This window comes from Castanea sativa, chromosome 11, assembly GCF_040712315.1.
Source record: "Castanea sativa cultivar Marrone di Chiusa Pesio chromosome 11, ASM4071231v1".
NCBI lineage: Eukaryota > Viridiplantae > Streptophyta > Magnoliopsida > Fagales > Fagaceae > Castanea > Castanea sativa.
This window is the reverse complement of record NC_134023.1, coordinates 48,539,727-48,559,842: the sequence shown is the minus strand read 5'-3', so window position 1 is coordinate 48,559,842 and position 20,116 is coordinate 48,539,727. Positions and strand designations below refer to the sequence as shown.

General features: G+C 35.2%; 1 protein-coding gene across 4 annotated transcripts; it reads right to left on the bottom strand.

Annotated features, from left to right (window-relative positions):
* Positions 1–7,241: 7,241 nt before the first annotated feature.
* On the bottom strand, positions 7,242–19,753 carry LOC142614489 (putative helicase CHR10). Of its 4 annotated transcripts, XM_075787007.1 has the most exons (17): positions 19,398–19,753; positions 19,139–19,146; positions 17,142–17,220; positions 16,868–17,028; positions 16,544–16,675; positions 15,982–16,162; positions 14,951–15,086; positions 14,740–14,857; positions 13,085–13,174; positions 12,676–12,783; positions 12,375–12,578; positions 10,727–10,852; positions 9,982–10,646; positions 9,658–9,803; positions 8,141–8,305; positions 7,701–7,815; positions 7,242–7,618 (listed from the first exon to the last, which is right to left on the bottom strand). In XM_075787007.1, exons 1-17 carry the CDS (start codon positions 19,576–19,578, stop codon positions 7,594–7,596), a joined length of 2,640 nt encoding a protein of 879 aa, XP_075643122.1. In that variant the 5' UTR covers positions 19,579–19,753; the 3' UTR covers positions 7,242–7,593. The 4 variants fall into 4 exon arrangements, with proteins under 4 accessions (XP_075643122.1, XP_075643119.1, XP_075643118.1 ...); XM_075787004.1 differs by lacking the exons at positions 19,139–19,146; positions 19,398–19,753 and having other exon boundaries at positions 7,701–7,783; positions 17,142–18,260; XM_075787003.1 differs by lacking the exons at positions 19,139–19,146; positions 19,398–19,753 and having other exon boundaries at positions 14,951–15,074; positions 17,142–18,257.
* Between the last annotated feature and the right edge of the window lie 363 nt (positions 19,754–20,116).

Below are 20,116 nucleotides of genomic sequence, written 5' to 3'. Positions count from 1 at the left end.
AACAAATTTCAGTAACGGCAAACTTGAACTTTGAATTCAACACAAACATTAAACATTTACCTTAGGTGCAGGAACTGTGTTGGAGGAGGATGAATATGGTAGAATGACTGAGGAGGACAAAGCAGTGTCTGCAAGCTCCATATGTAATGATTGATGTGGTGTGAAGGGCACTTAAAGTGATTTGAGATAAAGCCTGATGATGGTTTGACAAAATCTAACAATAAACAATGATCAAAGGTGTGGCTGGGCTATGTGAGTAAATATGGTGGATAGGGAGGTGATCAGGAAGTACGATTTGGGGATAAATTTGGGTGAATATTGTAAATTCTTAGTCATTGGCACTATTAGTAAAAACCTACTAATATTTCATATGACATTGCTAACTTTTTCGTTGACACAAGTATTATATTTATTTGTAGTTTACGTAATTATATAATATTTTAATTATGACATAATCACAATCTATGTCAGACATTCCGGCTGCTATTCAAGCAGTTAGGGCTACTGCTATACAAAATTGGTGAAGAGCAGTATCTTATTATTCATTTGGAAGCTTATATATTTTCAAGAACATTATCATAATACCGTATTTTCTATTGCTGACAATGTCTATCACCATGCAGTTGTGATTCCACTATGGTTGACTGTGACACAGATGACGAACTCAGTGACGTAGAACACGAAATAATGACAGCCTACATCGCCATCTGTATTGACTACATCCAAAAACACTATTTGAAGACTCCGATGTGCACTAGTATTCTGTCAGGGAAGTCGTACATGCAGGAGACACTTGACGGACATCCACAGACATGTTATAATACATTTCGCATGGACAAGCACGTGTTCCCGCATCTGTGCAGTGAGTTGAAAAGGCTGCACATATTAGAAAAGGACACCAGAATTGTCTCTATTCAAGAGTTCATTGGCTCACTTTTATATATTGTAGGCCATAATGTTGACATGAGGGTCACAACAACTAAGAACAAATTTCAGTAACGGCAAACTTGAACTTTGAATTCAACACAAATATTAAACATTTACCTTAGGTGTAGGAACTGTGTTGGAGGAGGATGAATATGGTAGAATGACCAAGGAGGATGAAGCAGTGTTTGCAAGCTCCATAAGTAATGGCAGATGCGATATGAAGGGCACTTAAAGTGATTTGAGATAAAACCTAATGATGGTTTGACAAAATCTAACAATAAACAATGATCAAAGGTGTGGTTGGGCTGTGTGAGTAAATATGGTGGTTGGGAAAGTGATCAGGCCGTACGATTTGGGGATAAATTTGGGTGAATTTAGGACTGGGTATTTGGGGGTTCTGCATGTTTATGAACGAGATCAAAATGCCATTGGGACGAGTTATGGGAGATTCGGGTGGGTGTGTGAGATTAATGGAGGGTTAATGTTGCTTTGGTATGTGCTAGGTGATGTGACATGGTCTGGTGTGAGAGGGAGAGGAGAAGAGCTTCGTGAAGACCTAATGCACAGACACATGGGAGAGACGAGAGCTGAGATGCCACTATGCATAGCGTGTGGGAGAGAAGAAAGCCATCGATGACATGACACGTGGATGCACAGACGCGTGGGAGAGAAGAGTGAGATGTCACTTCAGGTGGGCCCAGTGTGTTTCACCCAAACGGTAATATGTGAAACACCATTTGAACAATAGTTGAACACTATAAACTCAAACAATAGTTGAACAACATCACTTACCAAACACTGTAAGTGCCCTTCACACTACATTATTTTACAAATATCAAGTAGAAGATGATATTTACTCTCTCTCCTTTTTTCCTATGTCATAGGTTTCCATTCAGTCATTAATATAGAAGACAGTTTTCAAGAGAAACAAATAGAAACAAATACAGAAAAGCCATCCCTCCACAGAAGATAAAGACTAGTAGACATATTTGCAAAAACAGTTCCTAAGCTAGATACCATTTTTGTTCCTTAATTGACAAATCCAGTCCAACTGCCAGCAAAATCTTAGGACCCAAGAGGCCAGCATCATTAAAAGATAAAATTCACATCTATTGGGTCCCAGAGCAAAGTTTCATCAGTTAAGTGAGACCTACCATTCAAGTCTCTTGTTTTTCCAAAACTATAAAATGATCTTATGGTGCTCACACAACCATAACTTATTGGATGATTACATATAGAAAAGGGAAATTGTGTAGATACTCCATCAGCCAGAGTGTGATAGAGAGGAAACATGATAGAATAAACTACCTTTTAACAATAAACTAGTTCTTATATAATAAAGTCAGCAACAAAGGTAATTTTTATACAATAAAGTCAGCAGCAAAGCTAGTTCTTAACAAGAAAATGTAATAAACATAACAAACCACCAAATAGTACAATCATTAACATACATGTTCAAATATAATAAGATAATTGTTCCTTAGCACTGTACAATGTGCCCCCACTAAACCATACAAGCTATTGAACAAAAAATGGTTGTAGTGGTCATTAGCTTAATAAATATTAACTATTGAAACTGCAAACCCACAAAAAGCAACCCTTCACTTTCTTCCCTTCCTTAACCAACTCCCTTAGAGTAAACAACTCACTAAATCCATCCAGCCCCATCGTCTTTCTGGCCCCATCATGATGAAAGCAGCCTTACTTTCAGGTTTATGGAGTTCGTTAAGGACCTTGAATATGGTGTAATCATCGACATTCTCAATATTGTTTAGAATTGTCACGACCTTGTCTACTAAGAAAGGATCACCCACCGGCGCAGATTCAACCGTTTTCTTTAGACTTTCGTTTTCCTTATCACTACGCCTTTTCCTTGACATCTCCATGAACTCCATGATAGCATCGGTGATACTGTCAATGGACCCTCCTTTCATCTTCTTCCCTGTTAAGGTGTCAGAGTGAGCTGGCTACTTTCTAGCACGCTTGCTGCGTTGCCCCATAACTGGGGGGGGGGGGGGGGAGGGGGGGAGCTCCTCCACATCATTTGGATTATTGGGTTCAACACTGACGTGTGCTCCATGTGTTTGGAAAGCGGCATCTAATTCTCGCTCTTCATCGATGTTAGGGGCTAGTTGGGCAGAGGATATTTGTAAAAATCTAGTTGTAGTGCCCGTGTTGAAGAGCTGTCCTAGCAGGTCATAGTGGTCTAGCCCCTTTCAACGAAATTCTTTTAACCTAGGGTTGGCCTAGCAAGATGTGGTATATATGGGATTAGAGACATTGTGGTATATATGGGATTGTTTACATGAAAAATTTACAAAATCAACGGCATGCAAATTATAAATTAAACCTATAATACTCACCGCTGATGACATGACACATGGATGCACAAAAGCATGGGAGAGAAGAGTGAGATGTCACTTCAGGTGGGCCTAGTGTGTTTCACCCAAACGGTAATTTGTGAAACACCATTTGAACAACAGTTGAACACTATAAACTCAAGCAACAGTTGAACAACATTACTTACCAAACACATAAGAGATTTCATCATCCAAACTACCAAAAGCAACACTTTCAAACCTCTTATTGGCCTAGTGTGTTTTTTCATCATCTTGTTATTCCCTCTAACATTTCTCCCAAAAATTAGATTATTGATAGTGGTGCCATTGACCATGTGGTTCACTCTATTTCCTTACTCACGAAAATAACCTCAGTTACCCATATATCTGTCAAACTTTCTAATGGTGAATTAGTTTTGGTTACTCACATTGGTCAAGTTTAGCTTTCTTTTGATTTAATACTTGATAATGTCTTGTGTGTACCTTCATTTTCTTTTACACTCCGTTTGTTTCAATATAAAATATTTTTAGGAAAATATTTTCCAATTTTACAGTGTTTATTTTGCAGTAAAATATTTGATCAAAAGTAAAATATTTTTAGTCAACCAAATCAATTTAAGCAAATTTATGTAAAATATTTCAGCTTGGTGTAGAAAATAAAACATATTTTGGGATTTTTGAGCATCTTATTGTACGTGGGATGGTGGATGAACGTGTAGTTATTCTTGTGTTACACAGCAAAGCACTTGCCCAGCTTTTTGAAGACAATCTAATCTCATATTGTTGCTTGCCCAACTTTTTGAATAAGAAATTAACGTCAGCTTCACTTTAGAAAGTAAAGGAATTTGTTTGTTGTAAAGTGAGCAAAAACTTTTATAGATTTTGGCAGAAAGTTTGTTCAAAATTAAGTAAAGAGCATTATTTTTTACTAGCTCTAATGATCTCTCGTCCGTCTTTATGTATTTTTTGGAAGTTAATAAAAAAATGTTTTAATTTTTTAATAGTTTTTTCTTTTTACATTTTACGTTGTGCCAAACACTGAAAAATATTTTACACAATATTCTCTTGTACACTGCTAGACACTGTAAAATGTAAATATTTTCCTGCAAATATTTTACATCGAAATAAATTGAGTGTTAATCTCATCTCTATTGGTAAATTGACACATCACTTAAGATGTTGTATTTTTCTGTCTCATTGATCAGCTACTTTGATACGCAACATTTCTCCCTCAATGAGTGAAAGATGATTTAGGGTATACCTTTATCCCTTTATCCCCTCTTATTCCCACTCACGTCTCTCGCATCTTATTTTTTTTTCGCTTTTCTTGTTTTCTCTTCTGCCATGGTTGACACTCACTCCCTTCCCTCACTACAAACATATAACCATCTCTATCACTTTAGCTTTACTATACAAGTCTAAGCCATTTTTAAACTTTTGGTCATATGCATTTTCTATAGCTTCTGACCTCATCAATAGGTTACCTTCATTAGTTTTACAATTTAAAAAACTTCATTCCACTTCTCAATTATTGAATGTCGTCCCAAAAACTCCATTCCACTTCTCCAATACTGAATGTCCTTAAAACTTTTGAAATGTACATGTTATCCTTACCTTCGACCTAATACAAAAAATAAACTTTAGCCTAAATCCAAAGAGTGAATTTTTTCTTGGCTACCCTCCTTTATTATCTGAAGCTCATCTTTGTTTGGATCATTCCACGAATAAAATTAACATCTCTTACTTCACTCCGTTGGTTATGATGAGAACCTCTTATTTGACATTAAATCTCCTACTTCACTCCGTTGGTTATGATCATCTTAAGGATACTTTATTGCCCAAGTTTGGTATTGTCGAGCTGCAAGTGCTAAACTATCCAAGTTTGGTATTGTTGAAACTGCTAGTCACTTGAATGACAAAGTGTTAAGTTTTTGCGCAATTTGCAATGCATTCATTATTAGTTTTTTTCCAATATTTCAATAAATTTTATGGTAAAAAATTGTAATAAAATAATTTTTTGAAAAAATTGAAGACAATAAGTACTCTATTGTTTTAATCATATACTATACATGTGTTTAATAATTTGAAAATTGTCTGATATAATGATTAATATATGTATAGGCATATTTCACGTCTACTTAGGAATGCAAATATTATTTTGGTTAAATAAAAACGTAAATATCTTTCAATTATTTTTTTACATTATTGATTGTGTCATTAAAATTTTTTTTCCCTCTTTTGTTGGGCTTTGTTTCAACCGTTGGAAAAAAACACTAAATTTGAGCAAGAAGAAAATTCACAAATAGTTACTTTTTTTTATGGCTTTTTAGTTAATTGTTGTCAAAGCAACTAAACATGATAAATAATCTCGTATTCTAAATCTATCATTATTATTATTATAAATAAAAATAATTTCTCATATAAAATTTATAAAAATAATCTTATAAATTCCTTCTATATAAATCATTAATGCACAACGATTGACAATTAATATATGCATTTATTCCATTGGCTAATTCAAAGGCTAACACTTTGATATAATTAAAGGGTCATATTAATGAGTGCCCTTAGAGCATTAGTTAATAATTCATTTTAATAAAGTTTTGACACCACTTTTATAGAATATGAAAAAAGCTGTCAAAGTATTAATTATTTATTTTTATTTTTATTTTATCTTTTTTCATAAAAACTTTTTTTTAAATAGACTGTTAACTAGTTCTCTAAGAGCATCCGTTAGTATTTTCCATAATCAAATACTCCCTCATTCTCAGTTTGTTTGTCCTCTATTCCATTTTGGGATGTCCCAAAATATTGTCTTATTTCTAAAAATAAAAGTCATTAATTTATTAATGTTCCTATTATACTCCTATTTTATTTTCAAAACTATTTTTTGATAAATTATTTAAGAGTAGTTTTGGATACTTACACATTTTTATAAAGCAGATAAGACAATAAATGATGTTCCCTTTAAAAGTTTGACTTTTCAAACAGGACAAACAAATTAGAACGGAGGTAGTACTAATTTTGTTGAGGTGGAAGCCTTAATAATAATAAAAATCTTAATGAATGCATCACATGGAAAAACCTCATGCTCTTTCATATGAAATATATATATTCTAATTATTGGATGTGTCCTGCTAGATCCGAAGAAATGGTGCTCCCCCAAGCATATTTATCAAGGATATAGTTGGCTAAACTGATTCTGTGCAGTAGGTAATTTTCAAATTGGGTGCCTATATTTGTTATTCTGCTTGGAATGAAATTAGAGTCAAACATGAAGAAGCACCATGGTGGAAATTAGACTGGCATAATTCTTCCATTCCCGAGCATGCCTTCATTTTTGGTTAGCTATTTTAAATAGACTATCAACTCGGGGAAGGCTCTTGAAATGTGTTTTTTTATTGTCCTTTTACTAGTAGGATCTGGTCTCAGTTGCTGGCATGGTGTGACATTCATCAGATTGGTTCCTCTTAGTCAGAATGTCTCTAATGGGACCTTAGAAGCTTGAAGACTGGCATGGTGTGACATTCATCAGATTGGTTCCTCTTGGTCAGAATTTCTCTAATGGGACCTTAGAAACTTGAAGATTGGAGGATTTAGAGCAATTGTGTTTAAGCAAATGTGGGTTGCTGCAGTACTATATCGCATACTAGAGTATATAGTAGCAGCAATATGCTATCAGAGGAAGCTGTTGTTAGAAAAATCAAGAATTTGTAAAGCAACTATAAAGCAATGCCAAATATCCTAGGTAACAAGGTTCTGTGTATTATTTGGAATATCTCTTCCACCGTATTTGCCTATGTTTAGAGCAATACTTTTTTGTGGGACACGTCTTGTTAGATGAGAAACCTAACCCTGAATACTGCATACAAGAGTTGTATATTTTATGAATTGTTAATTTATAGTGTCATAAACTCTTTGTTTTTTTGTTTTCTCCTGTTGAGATCTTGTAATTTGTAAACTACTTCATTAATATAATTGATTAAAAATAAATAAATAAAACTGCCAGAGTTTTAGGGCCTCGCTTGAAAATCAGACCAACGACCAAGATCCTTTCACAGTTTTATTTACAAGAAAATTTTGAACATCATCCCAGATGTTAGATTTGCATATTTCACGGTTCCACCGTCCCCAAATCCAACTCCGCCTTTTCCCTCCTATTTTCCCAAATCCTCCCTATTCTGTCCCCAGTAAAAGGCTAAACTAAAAGGGGAAGTTAATTTAAATATTGCAAAACATGAAAGGAGAGAGATGCACATATCCTTTTTTATGCTATCAAGCTAGGATTTTTGTTAGCTGGAGATTGATTTAAAACTCAAGCCATGCCTCAAGTTGACCGTCGATAATAATACCTGCAAAATTATAAGGAATTAATTTTCCATGCATGTACAGAGAGAGAGAGAGAGAGAGAGAGAGAGAGAGAAAAGAACATACACAAAAATTTTAATGCCATATATGGAAGCATATTTTCGTAGAAGACGTTCCACTGTGTACCAATCTGAGCGATCTGATCCATCCTGATACCCAATACGTGGCATGTGTATTGAAGCTTTTGGAAAAATCAGATAAATATAACATAAGATGATTTCACATATGAAGAATAAACAAATTTCACATTCTAAATTACCTACCTGAGAATTCTGGTAAATGAGGTGTTTCTAATAAATAGAAGAGAATTTTATGACCATGATGCCAAGCAATCAAATAATCACCACAGTTAACTAGATACAAAAATTCATGCCTCAAAGCACGCAAACTACAAAGCAAAACTTGGTTACATTTACAAGGAAGCGCACAATCCACTCAGAATTTCAAAATAACCAAAGGATGGAAGAGCAAGCCAAGAACAAGCCAATTGTGTCTCGACACCTTACCAGAGTTTTGAGCTGCTGAGAACGATGCTTTTGATAAGCAACGTTCCAGGTCAGGAAGAGAGATGTTGCTGCGAGGGATTTTACGCCTGACACTGTAAGACTGTACAACAGCCAAAGCCACCCATTGAGGACTACCACCATCCATATTCTGTTCATCACTGTCCTCTGCATAGCAACCAATTGGTTGAGAGGTGAAGAATTATACGAAAGAAAGAAACCTTACAACCAACCAAAAAAGAAATTGAACACCAAAGTTTGGAATTTACAGTCTATATGCAAGGGAATCAATGAAGGCTACAATGGACTGCATCTCACTATCGCCCAAAACACGAGACAATTCAAATAAAGTTCTTAAGAAAGATGATTTTAGCTAAGTAAACGTGTTTTCCATATCCTCAAAAAAAACTTTAGATTTTTACCTTCCACAAAAGGTATATAGAGGTAATAAGTTTGCTACACCGAAGAATATTTATCCAATCAATTCCTCCATCCAAAAAGTAGTTCTATACCACTCTTGTACCCATTGTGTCCCAAACATTGTGAAGGTAAACGTCCAAAATTCATAAGCAATGTAACAATATAATAACAGATGATCTACAGTGTCACCACTGTTTCTGCACATGCAATATCAATTTAACAGACTTATCACTCTCTTGATAAGATTGTCACCATTTAGAATCTTTCCTCACGTTGTTTGGGGCCCTTGTGCTCCAAAACATTTCCAATGAAATGTCGCCCCCCTTGTTTAATGCTTCATAGTAAGAGCTAACATTGAATTGCCATCACTAGTCAATCTCTACTTCTGTCTGGCAGAACCCTCATTACATGGGAAATTTGAGTATAACATATCAAACAAAGCATCAATCAACTCCAGTTCCCTGTCATTAACATCTCGAATAAACCTAATATTCTAATAGCGTGCCCTCCTATCAATCGGAGTTTCCAAACCAGAACTAACTGTAGCATTGTTATGAACTGCAATGTTGTACACTTCTGGATATACAAGACTTCCAAAGGTTGATGTCCACACCCTGTTCCCATCTATTACCACATACTGAACATGCATCATGAATCTATCCTAGCCCACCATAATACTTCAAAGGCTACAACCATGGGTCCTTCTTACAGGTATCTGCATAAATTAACCCAATCTAACCGATGCTGTGTGGTGTCCTTCAAAACCATTTGATTAATAATTAGATGGATTATCTACAATGAGGTAACACATTCTTTCATTGGGAAATCATATAAATAGTACCTACTTGTGATAATCTTCTTCATTTAGCCATTGAGTAGAAGCTGGAAACAGGATATCTAAGGATTTAATTTTTCAATTAGCAAGTTACACACAACCAGTGGGTCTTGAACATTGTTTGCATGGGTTGAACATTGTTAACAAATTCCTGTCATCAGTACCTGAACAACTTCTAAAGTGTGCTTGTGTGTCTTTAAACAATACAAAGCATATTTGGTTATTAAACAATATAAAATAAGGAAGAGAGAACACAGAAGCTGACCATTAATTCTAATAAGATGCAGATCACCAACATGCAGGTCCCCAAATTCAGAAGCTTGTTGATATGCATCAGGGATACTTGCAGAAAGTTTGGCCAGTGCATCAAACATGCCTCCACAGCCCCAATTTCCAGAGTCATCAACACAACTGCAAAATCAACATAAAAATCTACAAGTAAAAATGGATGAACCTAAAATGAGATGGAACCATTACAAAAAATAAAGAGTTGAGATATTAGTGTCATGTAACAGGAGATGAAATAGGTTGTTTTATATAAACTTTTACAAATTCAGAATTGAAGGCCTTTCCAGAGCAATGAACTTACCTGAAGATAATTGTGGGTTCAGATGGACAAATTTTTGAAGGTTGTGTACAATCTCCATAAACAAAATGAACAGAACCTGAATCTGACATCATATCACTATCCTCAGGAGGAATAGGTTCTTTTACAGACAATGAGCAGTATCCAAGGGCTTCCCACTTAGACAACTTCTTCTCTTCTGCCTTCTTCCTCGCAGCCTCAAGTTTTAGAAGCTTTTCCTCAGGGGCTTGCCTTCTAGCTCCTGACTCCATAATTGGGTTACTGCCTGTTTGTGATGCCTCCTTCAATTTTTCAACCCAGGAGAGATATGAATCATCATCAACACCAGGATCTAAACCGACAGAGGTAGAACTTTCTCCAATAGCAATAACAGATCCACTTGACAATTCTAATGGGTTAACCTCAAATTTCCTATCATCCTTTGCTGCAGTTTGTTCATAGCGCTTTGCAAGTACCTTCTCAACCATAGCATTCAGGTCAGACATCTGCGTCTCACCCAATTTCTCAGTAGAGATCTCAGTAGGATCAAACCTGTGTAACCCAAATATGATAGAACGCAAATCACCAGTTTCAACTCCTGCAGTTTCTTTACCTTCCCAGTTCATAACATCATCCCCAACAACATTATGGCTAAGCCGCAACTTCCTCTCTGCTCTCCTCATAATAACCTATACCGGCACACATGAAACCAACAGTCTATATTATGGTTTTCAACATCACAGGCTGATAGTGATTAGTAAAATCTCACCTCATCCACAGTATGTCTGGTAACTAGGTTTATGGACAAAACATGATTCATTTGACCAATTCGGTGTGCCCGCTGCAGAGCCTGCTTGTCCACTTGAGGATTCCAATCTTGCTCATAGAATATAACCTAACAATGTGGATTGAAAACAAGTTGTGAAAAATCCATAAATAATGTCACTAGGATACAAAGATGTGCTCTGAAGCAACTTCAAGGAAGAACAAGATCCAGGTAGGCTTCTGCATTACACAGAAATAAGGTTTCTTAACCATTATACACTTTCAACCACAGGGGATATCATTATCTAAGTCATTAACATCAAGAGAAGTAAAAACCTGCCTTAGAGCCTTTTGAACATGAGGATTACCATACCTCCCTTTTTAGGTAATATAACGTCCAAAATATGTAATTAGAGTTGTTTAAATCATTTTCACTATACAAATTTCAGAAAACAAAACAACTTGCTGAAATAAATGGAAAAAAATTAAAAATATTTTACTACATTGTTGATTAGACAACCAACTGAAATTTTGAAAACCTCAAAAGGAAGAGATAAAGACTTATAATTACCTCAGGTATTTTCATTTAGCCTTGTCCAGTATATTTTTTGTGAAGGAAAACACATATAGAAACAGAATGAAATTGTTACAACACCTTGCCAAATTAATTTCTTGAACATTATTAAACAGATTTATGGTAATAATACTATGCAGTATTTCTTTCTTGTATTCTGAAGCAGGTAGTACCTAGCTCAGTAGTGCAAATCCATTTCCCACCTTACATCATACATGATACCCAGATTGGCAACCATTGTCACCTCTAAGCTGAACTATGAGTTATCAAAGATCTACTCATGATTGTTTCCACAACACCCATTCAGATCATCAAAGCCTTCAAGCTTATGTCTGTTATTGATATCTGTAGTCTGTAACATCCCCAGAAAACTATTTTCAGCCACCAGTGCAAGTCCACTGGCAAATTATCTTTAGATGAGATGATTGATTAATCACCAGATTCTGATATCTGAATCTTCTCCCCAACAAGTAAATAACAATTTCAAATTTTGACAGCCTAGCTACATCCTCCCTCAAAATTGATCAAAGAAGAAATTCATCGTATCATGATTTCCTCATCATATGGAATAGGTAAGAGAGTGTGGGGATTTCTAAGACTATAAGAACCATACCAGAATCTGTCAATATTATGTCAATCATCTTTATCATAGTCGTGCACTGACCAGCTTTGAATTCATGCAATCAGGAAGTTTAGAAGTTATAGCATAGAACACGTAGAATGCATCAATGCACATCTCATTTCTCAGCCCTTAGCCTCATTAATTACAGGGATGGGTTTCCACACAGTTTCAAGAATTAACTTTCTCCATACTGTACATTTTTCATGCCATGTCATAATCAATGGTATATATGAAATATCTCAAGAAATTAATTTAAAACAAGTAAAACTACACTTTGGGTAAAAAGACCGAAGAAGTATTTGTATTTGGACAGATAAGAACCATTTCCTTCAAACCACACAAACATATTAACATGTTCATATACCACATGAATGAACACAAAACAAGTCCAAAGTTCCTGCTTTGACTCAATTAAAAATGATGAGGGCATGGTTGGTTGAGTTTGATAAAGCTCACAGTATCAGCAGCCACTAGATTCAAGCCAACTCCTCCAGCTCTTGTAGAGATCATAAAAACAAATGCACCATTTTGGTCAGACCCAGAATTCAAGCTCCCTTTAATTGATTGCCCACTGAAGCTTCGTATTGCAGAGAAGCGCTCCTCAGCCCGAACTGATCCATCAAGACGCTCATAGGAATGCTTTCGTAACTCAAGAAAATCCTACATTGAATATGGAGACACTTCTTAAAACAAACTGCACACTATCTAATTTAGCTGAAGAGATTATTAAAGTCTTCTTTGTAAAAGGACAAGAAACCTGTAAAATGTCAAGTGTATGTGTCATCTGAGCAAAGAGAAGGACACGGTGTCCAGAATTATGTAGCTTCTGGAGTAGTTGGTCCAATATCATAAGTTTGCCACTGGCCTGATCAAGAAGCCATAAACGAATACAGGTTTCAATTCAAAGGAAACATCATGAGTGAGGAAAAGACAGATTTAATATATATCAACCCAGATATAAAGCACAGAGTTTATCCATTTTGGGCTAAAATAGCACAAGCAAGCAACCTTATTATCCCTCTTTCTTTTTCTCTCTCGCCTTTTGTTTTCCCCTTCACTATTAAGGAGATTATAGAGTTTTGAGACCAAATAACTTGGTTCCCACGTCCCACCCCACATCAATTACACCTCGATTATATCAAATCAACATAAGAAAGTAGGGCTACCTGAACTAGGTGTTCACCCTCCTCAAATGGTTCAGGCTCAATACCAGGAAAAAGGTAAGGATGGCTACTTGCTTTTCTTAGCTGTATTACCTGTACACAATTTGCAGATCAATGGTCAAATGCTTTATAACATTAGAGTGACACAGATATAAACACATCCAATACAACCATACAGGTTATAATAATAAAAAAACAAAAAACAAAAACCATAAGTTGAGTTGTAAAAGAAGAATGGAGAAGAGATTTTGAGAAAAGGCTTAGTGCTGGTTGATCAGTCCTTCACCTTAGCACATATTTATATTAGGGTTTATGGAATGATTACAAAAATTCCCTTTTGCTAATGTAAAATAACATGTTAATATTAAAAATAATAAAAAGTAATCCAACCTACATGAATTGCAATCAATGTAAGCAATTAAGTATCAACAAATCATTTGAATTTGTAAAGCAAGAAATAAAAAATTACATGATTAAGGGCCTTAGACTACTAAGATAGCAAAACAGACTTCTACTAAAAGTTCACATTCTACACCACAACATTCCTAATTAGATATGTTTTAAAGTAGAAATGGTTTTTAAAGCAGATTTTGTAAAGAAAGATTTCATGAGTTTTGAGGCAGTCAATTGTTGAGGAAAATTTTAAGTCATTGTACTGCCTTGCTAGTCCATATATTTATGTTTCCCTGTATTTTGTAACAAATTTGGAGTTAGTTTTCACCACTCAAGCTATGTAAATCATATTGATAAAGGCAGCAAGCCCCTTAATCCAGTCCAGAATGAGTCATAGCACTCCAGTTAAGTACCAGGCTGTACTTTATTATTAATTAAGAAGGTTCAAAAATCATCATATCATTCTTGTCATTTGGCGAGAATATTACGTAGCTTTAGGGGTGGAACTGTGGAAGGCCAACAGGGACCCATCAATTTCCACTAACCCCTTCTTTAACTGGCATGCTTCAGCCAATGGACTCAATCCATGAGGCTAACAGTGAGTGAACTTTTGCATAGCTTTTTCCTTTCTTGACTTACAAGGAGCATAAGTAGCTAAAGACATGATTAGTTTTAGGTGAGCACAAGCACCATATATAAGGATAATTAATGGCAGAGTGGATCATGTGATCCACGAATCTGACAAAATCCTCAGATCAGAAACATCAGATATCAATTCCCAAGCCCAATATACTGAGAATCATCTATCAAGTGATTCCATCAATCCACACATTATACTTCAACAAATTTAAGAAAAAGCATAAAACATTGGCAGCCCTAGTGTCAGAAGGTTCATCAATATACTACCCTTGATACAAACTTCTTCCACACTTGGAAAATGAGTTTATGTCATCTGAATAAAGTGTTGTCAACCTAGAAGCTACTTGACAATAACAACAAAGCCCAAGTCCCTAAACTTTGGGATTAGCTATGCATCCTCAACAGATTAATCAAGGTTGACCATATGTATTCTTCTCCACCATTCTATTCTATCCAAAATCTGACACCTCCTTAATTAATTCAACCTAGAAGCTAGGTGAAATAAAATAATTCTTCCAATGTGGATGAAAAAGTTAAGGAACAAAGGAATTTATTGTACGGCAACATATAACTGGAATGGAAATGAAGAAAGGTGCTAAAGGTGAAAAGTTGATAAACTAACGCACAATATTCTGTAAGGATTGATGATTCGATGAACCTGAAGATAAAGCAAGTAATTTAGGAAGCTCCTTTCTCAATATTGACAAGTACACCTTCTTTTGCAGGCTGAGCAGCGGTGCCATCCTGTCAATATAAGGCATCTTAGAATCATGTGATGTAAAAAAGCACTCAGGACTTTTGGTTGAAGTAGTTAGTGACATAAAACAGAAAGCATACACGGTTATCTCTGTAAGAGCGGGCAGCACTAGATTTCCACATTCAATGAGCTTTGCTTTTGTTCGTCGAAGCATGAAGGCTCCCAACATACATTTTAAACTTTGAAATTGCTCCTTTACTTTGGCTGTATCATGACCTAATCATAATTAACAAATTTAACGTTTATAAATGAAATCATGTTACATTTTCCCCAAACCTCTTTCTCGTTAATAAATCACCAAAGCCATGAAGAAAGGAAGCTATCACCACCAAAAAAAAAAAAAACAAAGCCAGGTTAAGTGATTAGATTGTGACAGTTCCAAACTAAAAGCTGTTATCACATTAAAGGTAGCAAGCCCACACTACTAGCAATGCATATATTCTGAATGTATCTACATGTGTGCTGTGTGCATGAGTTGGAGCTCTAAAACTTATGGAAGCAAGAGTATTCAAGAAAAGTAGCATCAATAACAATCATGATTATCAAAACAAAGTACTGTTCTTGACACAAACTTCACATGATTGAGAAATTTTGTACATAAAATTGGAAAGAAAAGATAACAGTAATATTTTAATTGCTTTTTTCAAATTCAAGAAACAAACTTGTAAAACTGGGTAATTGAAGAAATGAGCAAATCAATGTACAGGTTAACACACTCACTCAATGTTTGAAATTCTAAACCAGGACTATTATGATCTTCAGCAGCTCAGCTAACATTATAATTCTGAAAAGTTGTGACCCCAATTATACTTAATTACAACTTTATAGATTGATAAATCTTAAATTGACTCCAAACCGTTTATACCAATGAAATCATTTCTCAACATATTCATAAAATTTTGATTATAATTGCACCATAGGCCACTGGCGCAGCCAAATAACCATTCAATTGATGACCTGGCTTCTTTTATTATTTGGGTAAATTTTGAATTAAAATATACTATAATTAGTTATAGCAGAAGTAGAAACTTAAATTATATAAACATAAATTCATAGTTTTGGAAGAGCTAAAATCACTGCGCAACTTACTAATGGCTGGTAAGAGGATAACCTGATGAAGGATCTCCAGCTTCCTTGAATGTGAAAAGGAATTGGTCTAGTGTCCCAAACACAGAAGGCATACAAAAATGCATCAAAGCCCAAAGTTCAGTGAGATTGTTTTGAATAGGTGTACCAGTCATCAACAACCGTCTTGGCATAAGAAAGTGATCTTTGAGGAGATTGTAAAGAACCTGTTAAGGTTTAAGCATTTAGGTCTTCAATAAGTAAAGGCAAAAAAATAAAAATAAATAAATAACCACTTTAACTAAAATGTGTTTTTAATCTACTTAAAATTGGCATAAGTATCAAGTAATACGGTTGCATATTTCAAATCTTTCAAATATTTATTTGAAGAAAACTTTCAGTACGTCATTTTTCCGTGTTTGCAATCCAAAAACTTATAGTTTTCAGTAGAAATAGTAAATAAAGAGTGCTAAGTTCTCCTTTTAATTTCTGAAGGAAACTTAATAAAAATGTTCACAATATGATTAATGATGTTATTCACAATGATTATTTTTGATAAGTAAAATAAAAAGACTAATATTTCAGGTTATCTTAAGCAATAAACATACACTGGAAGGGTTTTTAAGTCTTTGAGCTTCATCAATTACTGCATACTGCCAAGATATTTGAGACAGAAAATCTTGATCCATCAATGCGATGTCATATGTTGTCAACAGAATGTCAAAAGGTAACAACGAGCCCTGTCAATGGATCCAGCTTGGAAAACCATCAAGACTTAGATTGTACAGGAAAACCTATTTTTCAAACAAAAGCCCAACCCAAGGAAAATTCTAGAAGGTTATGAATTAATATCATATAATACCAAAGTAACCAAAAAATTAAAAATGATTACATCCATAGCCCGACTCCAATTAATAAACCCACAAACTTACATTACAGGATGAGGACTGTGATTTCACATGTTCATACATTGTCCAGCGTAGACTGCGGCGCTGTTCTTTATCACCTACATATCGAAGAACTTCTAAGTTTGGAGCAAATTTAACTACCTCTGAAACCCAACCATCTGTCACACTCAGAGGACATAGCACCACTGCAAATAATTGAAATAAAAATAAGAATCAAAAGAAAAGTATGAATCCAATCCAAGACCAGAAACAAACACTTCATGACGTTCAGAATCATACAAAAATGTCCTCAACTTACAAAATGGCCCAGGAGACTTTTTGTGAACCTTCAAATAGCTCAAGAAAGAGATAGCTTGCAAAGTCTTGCCTAGTCCCATCTGTCCAGGACTTTATTAGATACAAAGCACACTGAACAAGATTATGCATTGATTTCTACACTTTACAGGCGTTATTAATTTCCTTCTTTTCACTTCTGCTTGGGTAGGTAAGGTTGAAGAAGATTAAAAAAAATAAGCACACCACAGTTAGGTTTTCCCATATAAGCAGCTAAACTGCAATTTTCTGACAGTAACCTACCACGTAAAGTCTGTCATCATAAATAAGCAACTACAATCAACACTGAAAAGTCACACATAAACCTGTAACAGGAATTTAATACTTGAGACTGTGTTGTCATTCTTTCAAAACATCTCACATTTTTGTGGCCCTCCCCAAGTTACTGATGAAAAAACACAGATGTCTAAGGTGTTCTAAAGGAAACAGATTTGGCCCTCTAAATTTATGGTACATTTTACATCTTATTTTTCATAAATTATAAGCACTAACATAAACTAACTATCGTATGTTACTTTTAACTGCTATGGATGTCTATTTTCATGAAATATCTTGCACTCTCAGGTTTATCAAGAATTAGTTCATTTGTAGAAATAGACTACAAAGAGGGGTCCCTTGGGAAAAGTATTTCACATGTAACTCGGAAAGTATTCATTGGTTTACAAGAAGTCCAAAAGTTCAGGAAAGTTCAAAAGCTCTCTCTTTGGTATAGCAATTTGTCTTCAAGAATCTCTAACATGGTAAGCGTGCAAATAATAAGTCTAGTGGCATAAAATATTTCACTACTGCTGAGATGGCATACTGTGATTGGTGCAGACTTAAAGTGGTGTAATTGGCAAGTCCATGAGAAAATAATGTTGCATCAATAACAACTTCCCACCTCAACAAAGTTGTGAAAAAAGTTGTGTCCCTATCATTGTTTGTGTGCAAATCGTAGTATGGTAAGTTCAATTACTTCAAGAAAGATCATGGAAAAGGAAAAATAGAAATATCATTTCCTAAAAATAAAAAAAAAAACTAAAGTACAACAACAACAACAAATCAAGCCTCAATCTAAAATTGCAAAGTAAAGAACATTTAATATCAGGCACTTAAATGTGCATATCCTCTACTCAAATATTCTATTCATTTGGTTTATTGAAACTTTTGAGTTAAGTGGTACTCCAATATTATATTTAGGCCATACAAAAAAGCCGCCTCACAAATTTATCTCTCTAGACAAGTGGTATTAGAGCAAATTGTGGCAGGCAGCAAAAAGGAGCTAGTAGCTCTTATTCATGGCCGAAAAAGAGGCCTCTAAACTCACATAGATGATAGAATTATGGTTAAGTGATTAAACTCACTATTTCCTGATAGTTTAAACTTTTGGAAGAATTGATAATTTAATATGGTATCAAAGCAGGAGATTCTAATTTCGATCCTTGTCTTTGCTCTACCTCCCATTTAAAATGTTAAATTTCCATTTGTTGGGCCCCCACTTATTAAGGAGAAGTTTAGGCCCACAAGTGAGGGGGAGTGTTGAAATTATGGTTAAGTGATTAAATTCACGATTTCCCGATAGCTTAAACTTTTGGCAGAATTGATAATTTAACAATAAAGACGATAACTCAAACATGATAGGGAGATTGTTAAGTATACACACATGATTGACCACAAAGCCATAGACTTAAGCTTTAGTATTAATTGCGAGTAAGTTGGTATCCCAATCTCATATCTCAATTGGAGTCTCTCTAAAGTGTTATCTCTGGAGCAATTAATTCGAAGGATCAAACACTTCGTACCTGTGCACAAATCTCTCACTTTTGCGCAGTCTAAAAGAGGTCTTGGTAGGTAAAAATTATCAACAATCTCCATAATTACTTCAACTATTTTATGAACATACTTAGAATTAAAAACATATCTGAGGCATTCTGATGAATTTAAAGAGAACTTTGAACTTCATCTAAGTATTGTAAACCGTACCTCATCTCCTGCAAATTCAACAAGGAAACACAATCAATTAAATGTACATTCCAATTATTAAATATGCATATAAATGAAAATTAATCCGAATTGTATCGCTGAGAATGAGCCCTAATTATGGAGTAAATTTTTAACCGTTATCAGTTTAAGTTGAATTTCACTAACTATAAACTCAAATTTCCAAAACTTCATTTACTTTTACTCAAGATTTCACAGCAACCAAACACGGAAAAAAAGTTGAGAAAGTGAAAAATCGTACCGAGAATAACGTTGACGCCGAGATTGTACCGCCGAATGAGCCACGAAACTCCTTCGACTTGGTAAGGTTTCAGCGTCGCCGTGACTCCGAATCTCGCGGCGTCCTTAGGCGCGTCACCGGCGCGTGAGTCGTCGGCGAGTATAACTCTCGCTGCGGCTTTGAGCCTCTGCTCATAATTCATCTCTTTCTGTTGAAGCAAACTGTGATTCACTGATGAGAGAGAGAGAGAGAGAGAGAGAGATTTTGCTGTTTGTGACTTTTTGAATAAAAAAGCTTGAGAGGGAGAGTGAGTGAGATTCTGTGTTGACGAAAATGGCCTTTAAGGAGTTCTCAATTTACCGTAAATCGAGTTGTTCTTCTGGTGTGGTGTGTGTTATAAAGGTTAGGGTATTATTGGGATTTGCTTTTCCACGTGGCGCATAAAGGATGCATGTTGGTTGTAGACGTGGAGACGTGGGAACTGGGAATTGAAGACCATTGCGCACGTTGATTGCACAGAAACGCGAAGCGTAATATCGATTTTAGCTCGAAAACCTCCGATGATAAAAGTGCAAAGGAAAAATTCCAGGTACAGTTTGGGCGAAAGTTCTATAAGCTATATATTTTCCCAATTCATTTTACCTATCTTTTGAATCTTATAGAAATATTTCCCACATTCGGAAAGCTATTCAACATGGAAAACGACATTTAATTCAAATGACATTTCCTACATTTGTGGG

Excerpts from the sequence above, each read along its gene's own strand:
- LOC142614489 (XM_075787007.1), bottom strand. The coding sequence starts at position 19,578 with ATGAATTATGAGCAGAGGCTCAAAGCCGCAGCGAGAGTTATACTCGCC. Across the intron at positions 12,579-12,675 it reads ATACACTTGACATTTTACAG|GATTTTCTTGAGTTACGAAA; the intron begins GTTTCTTGTCCT and ends TATTCAATGTAG. Across the intron at positions 9,804-9,981 it reads GAACCCACAATTATCTTCAG|TTGTGTTGATGACTCTGGAA; the intron begins GTAAGTTCATTG and ends TTGATTTTGCAG.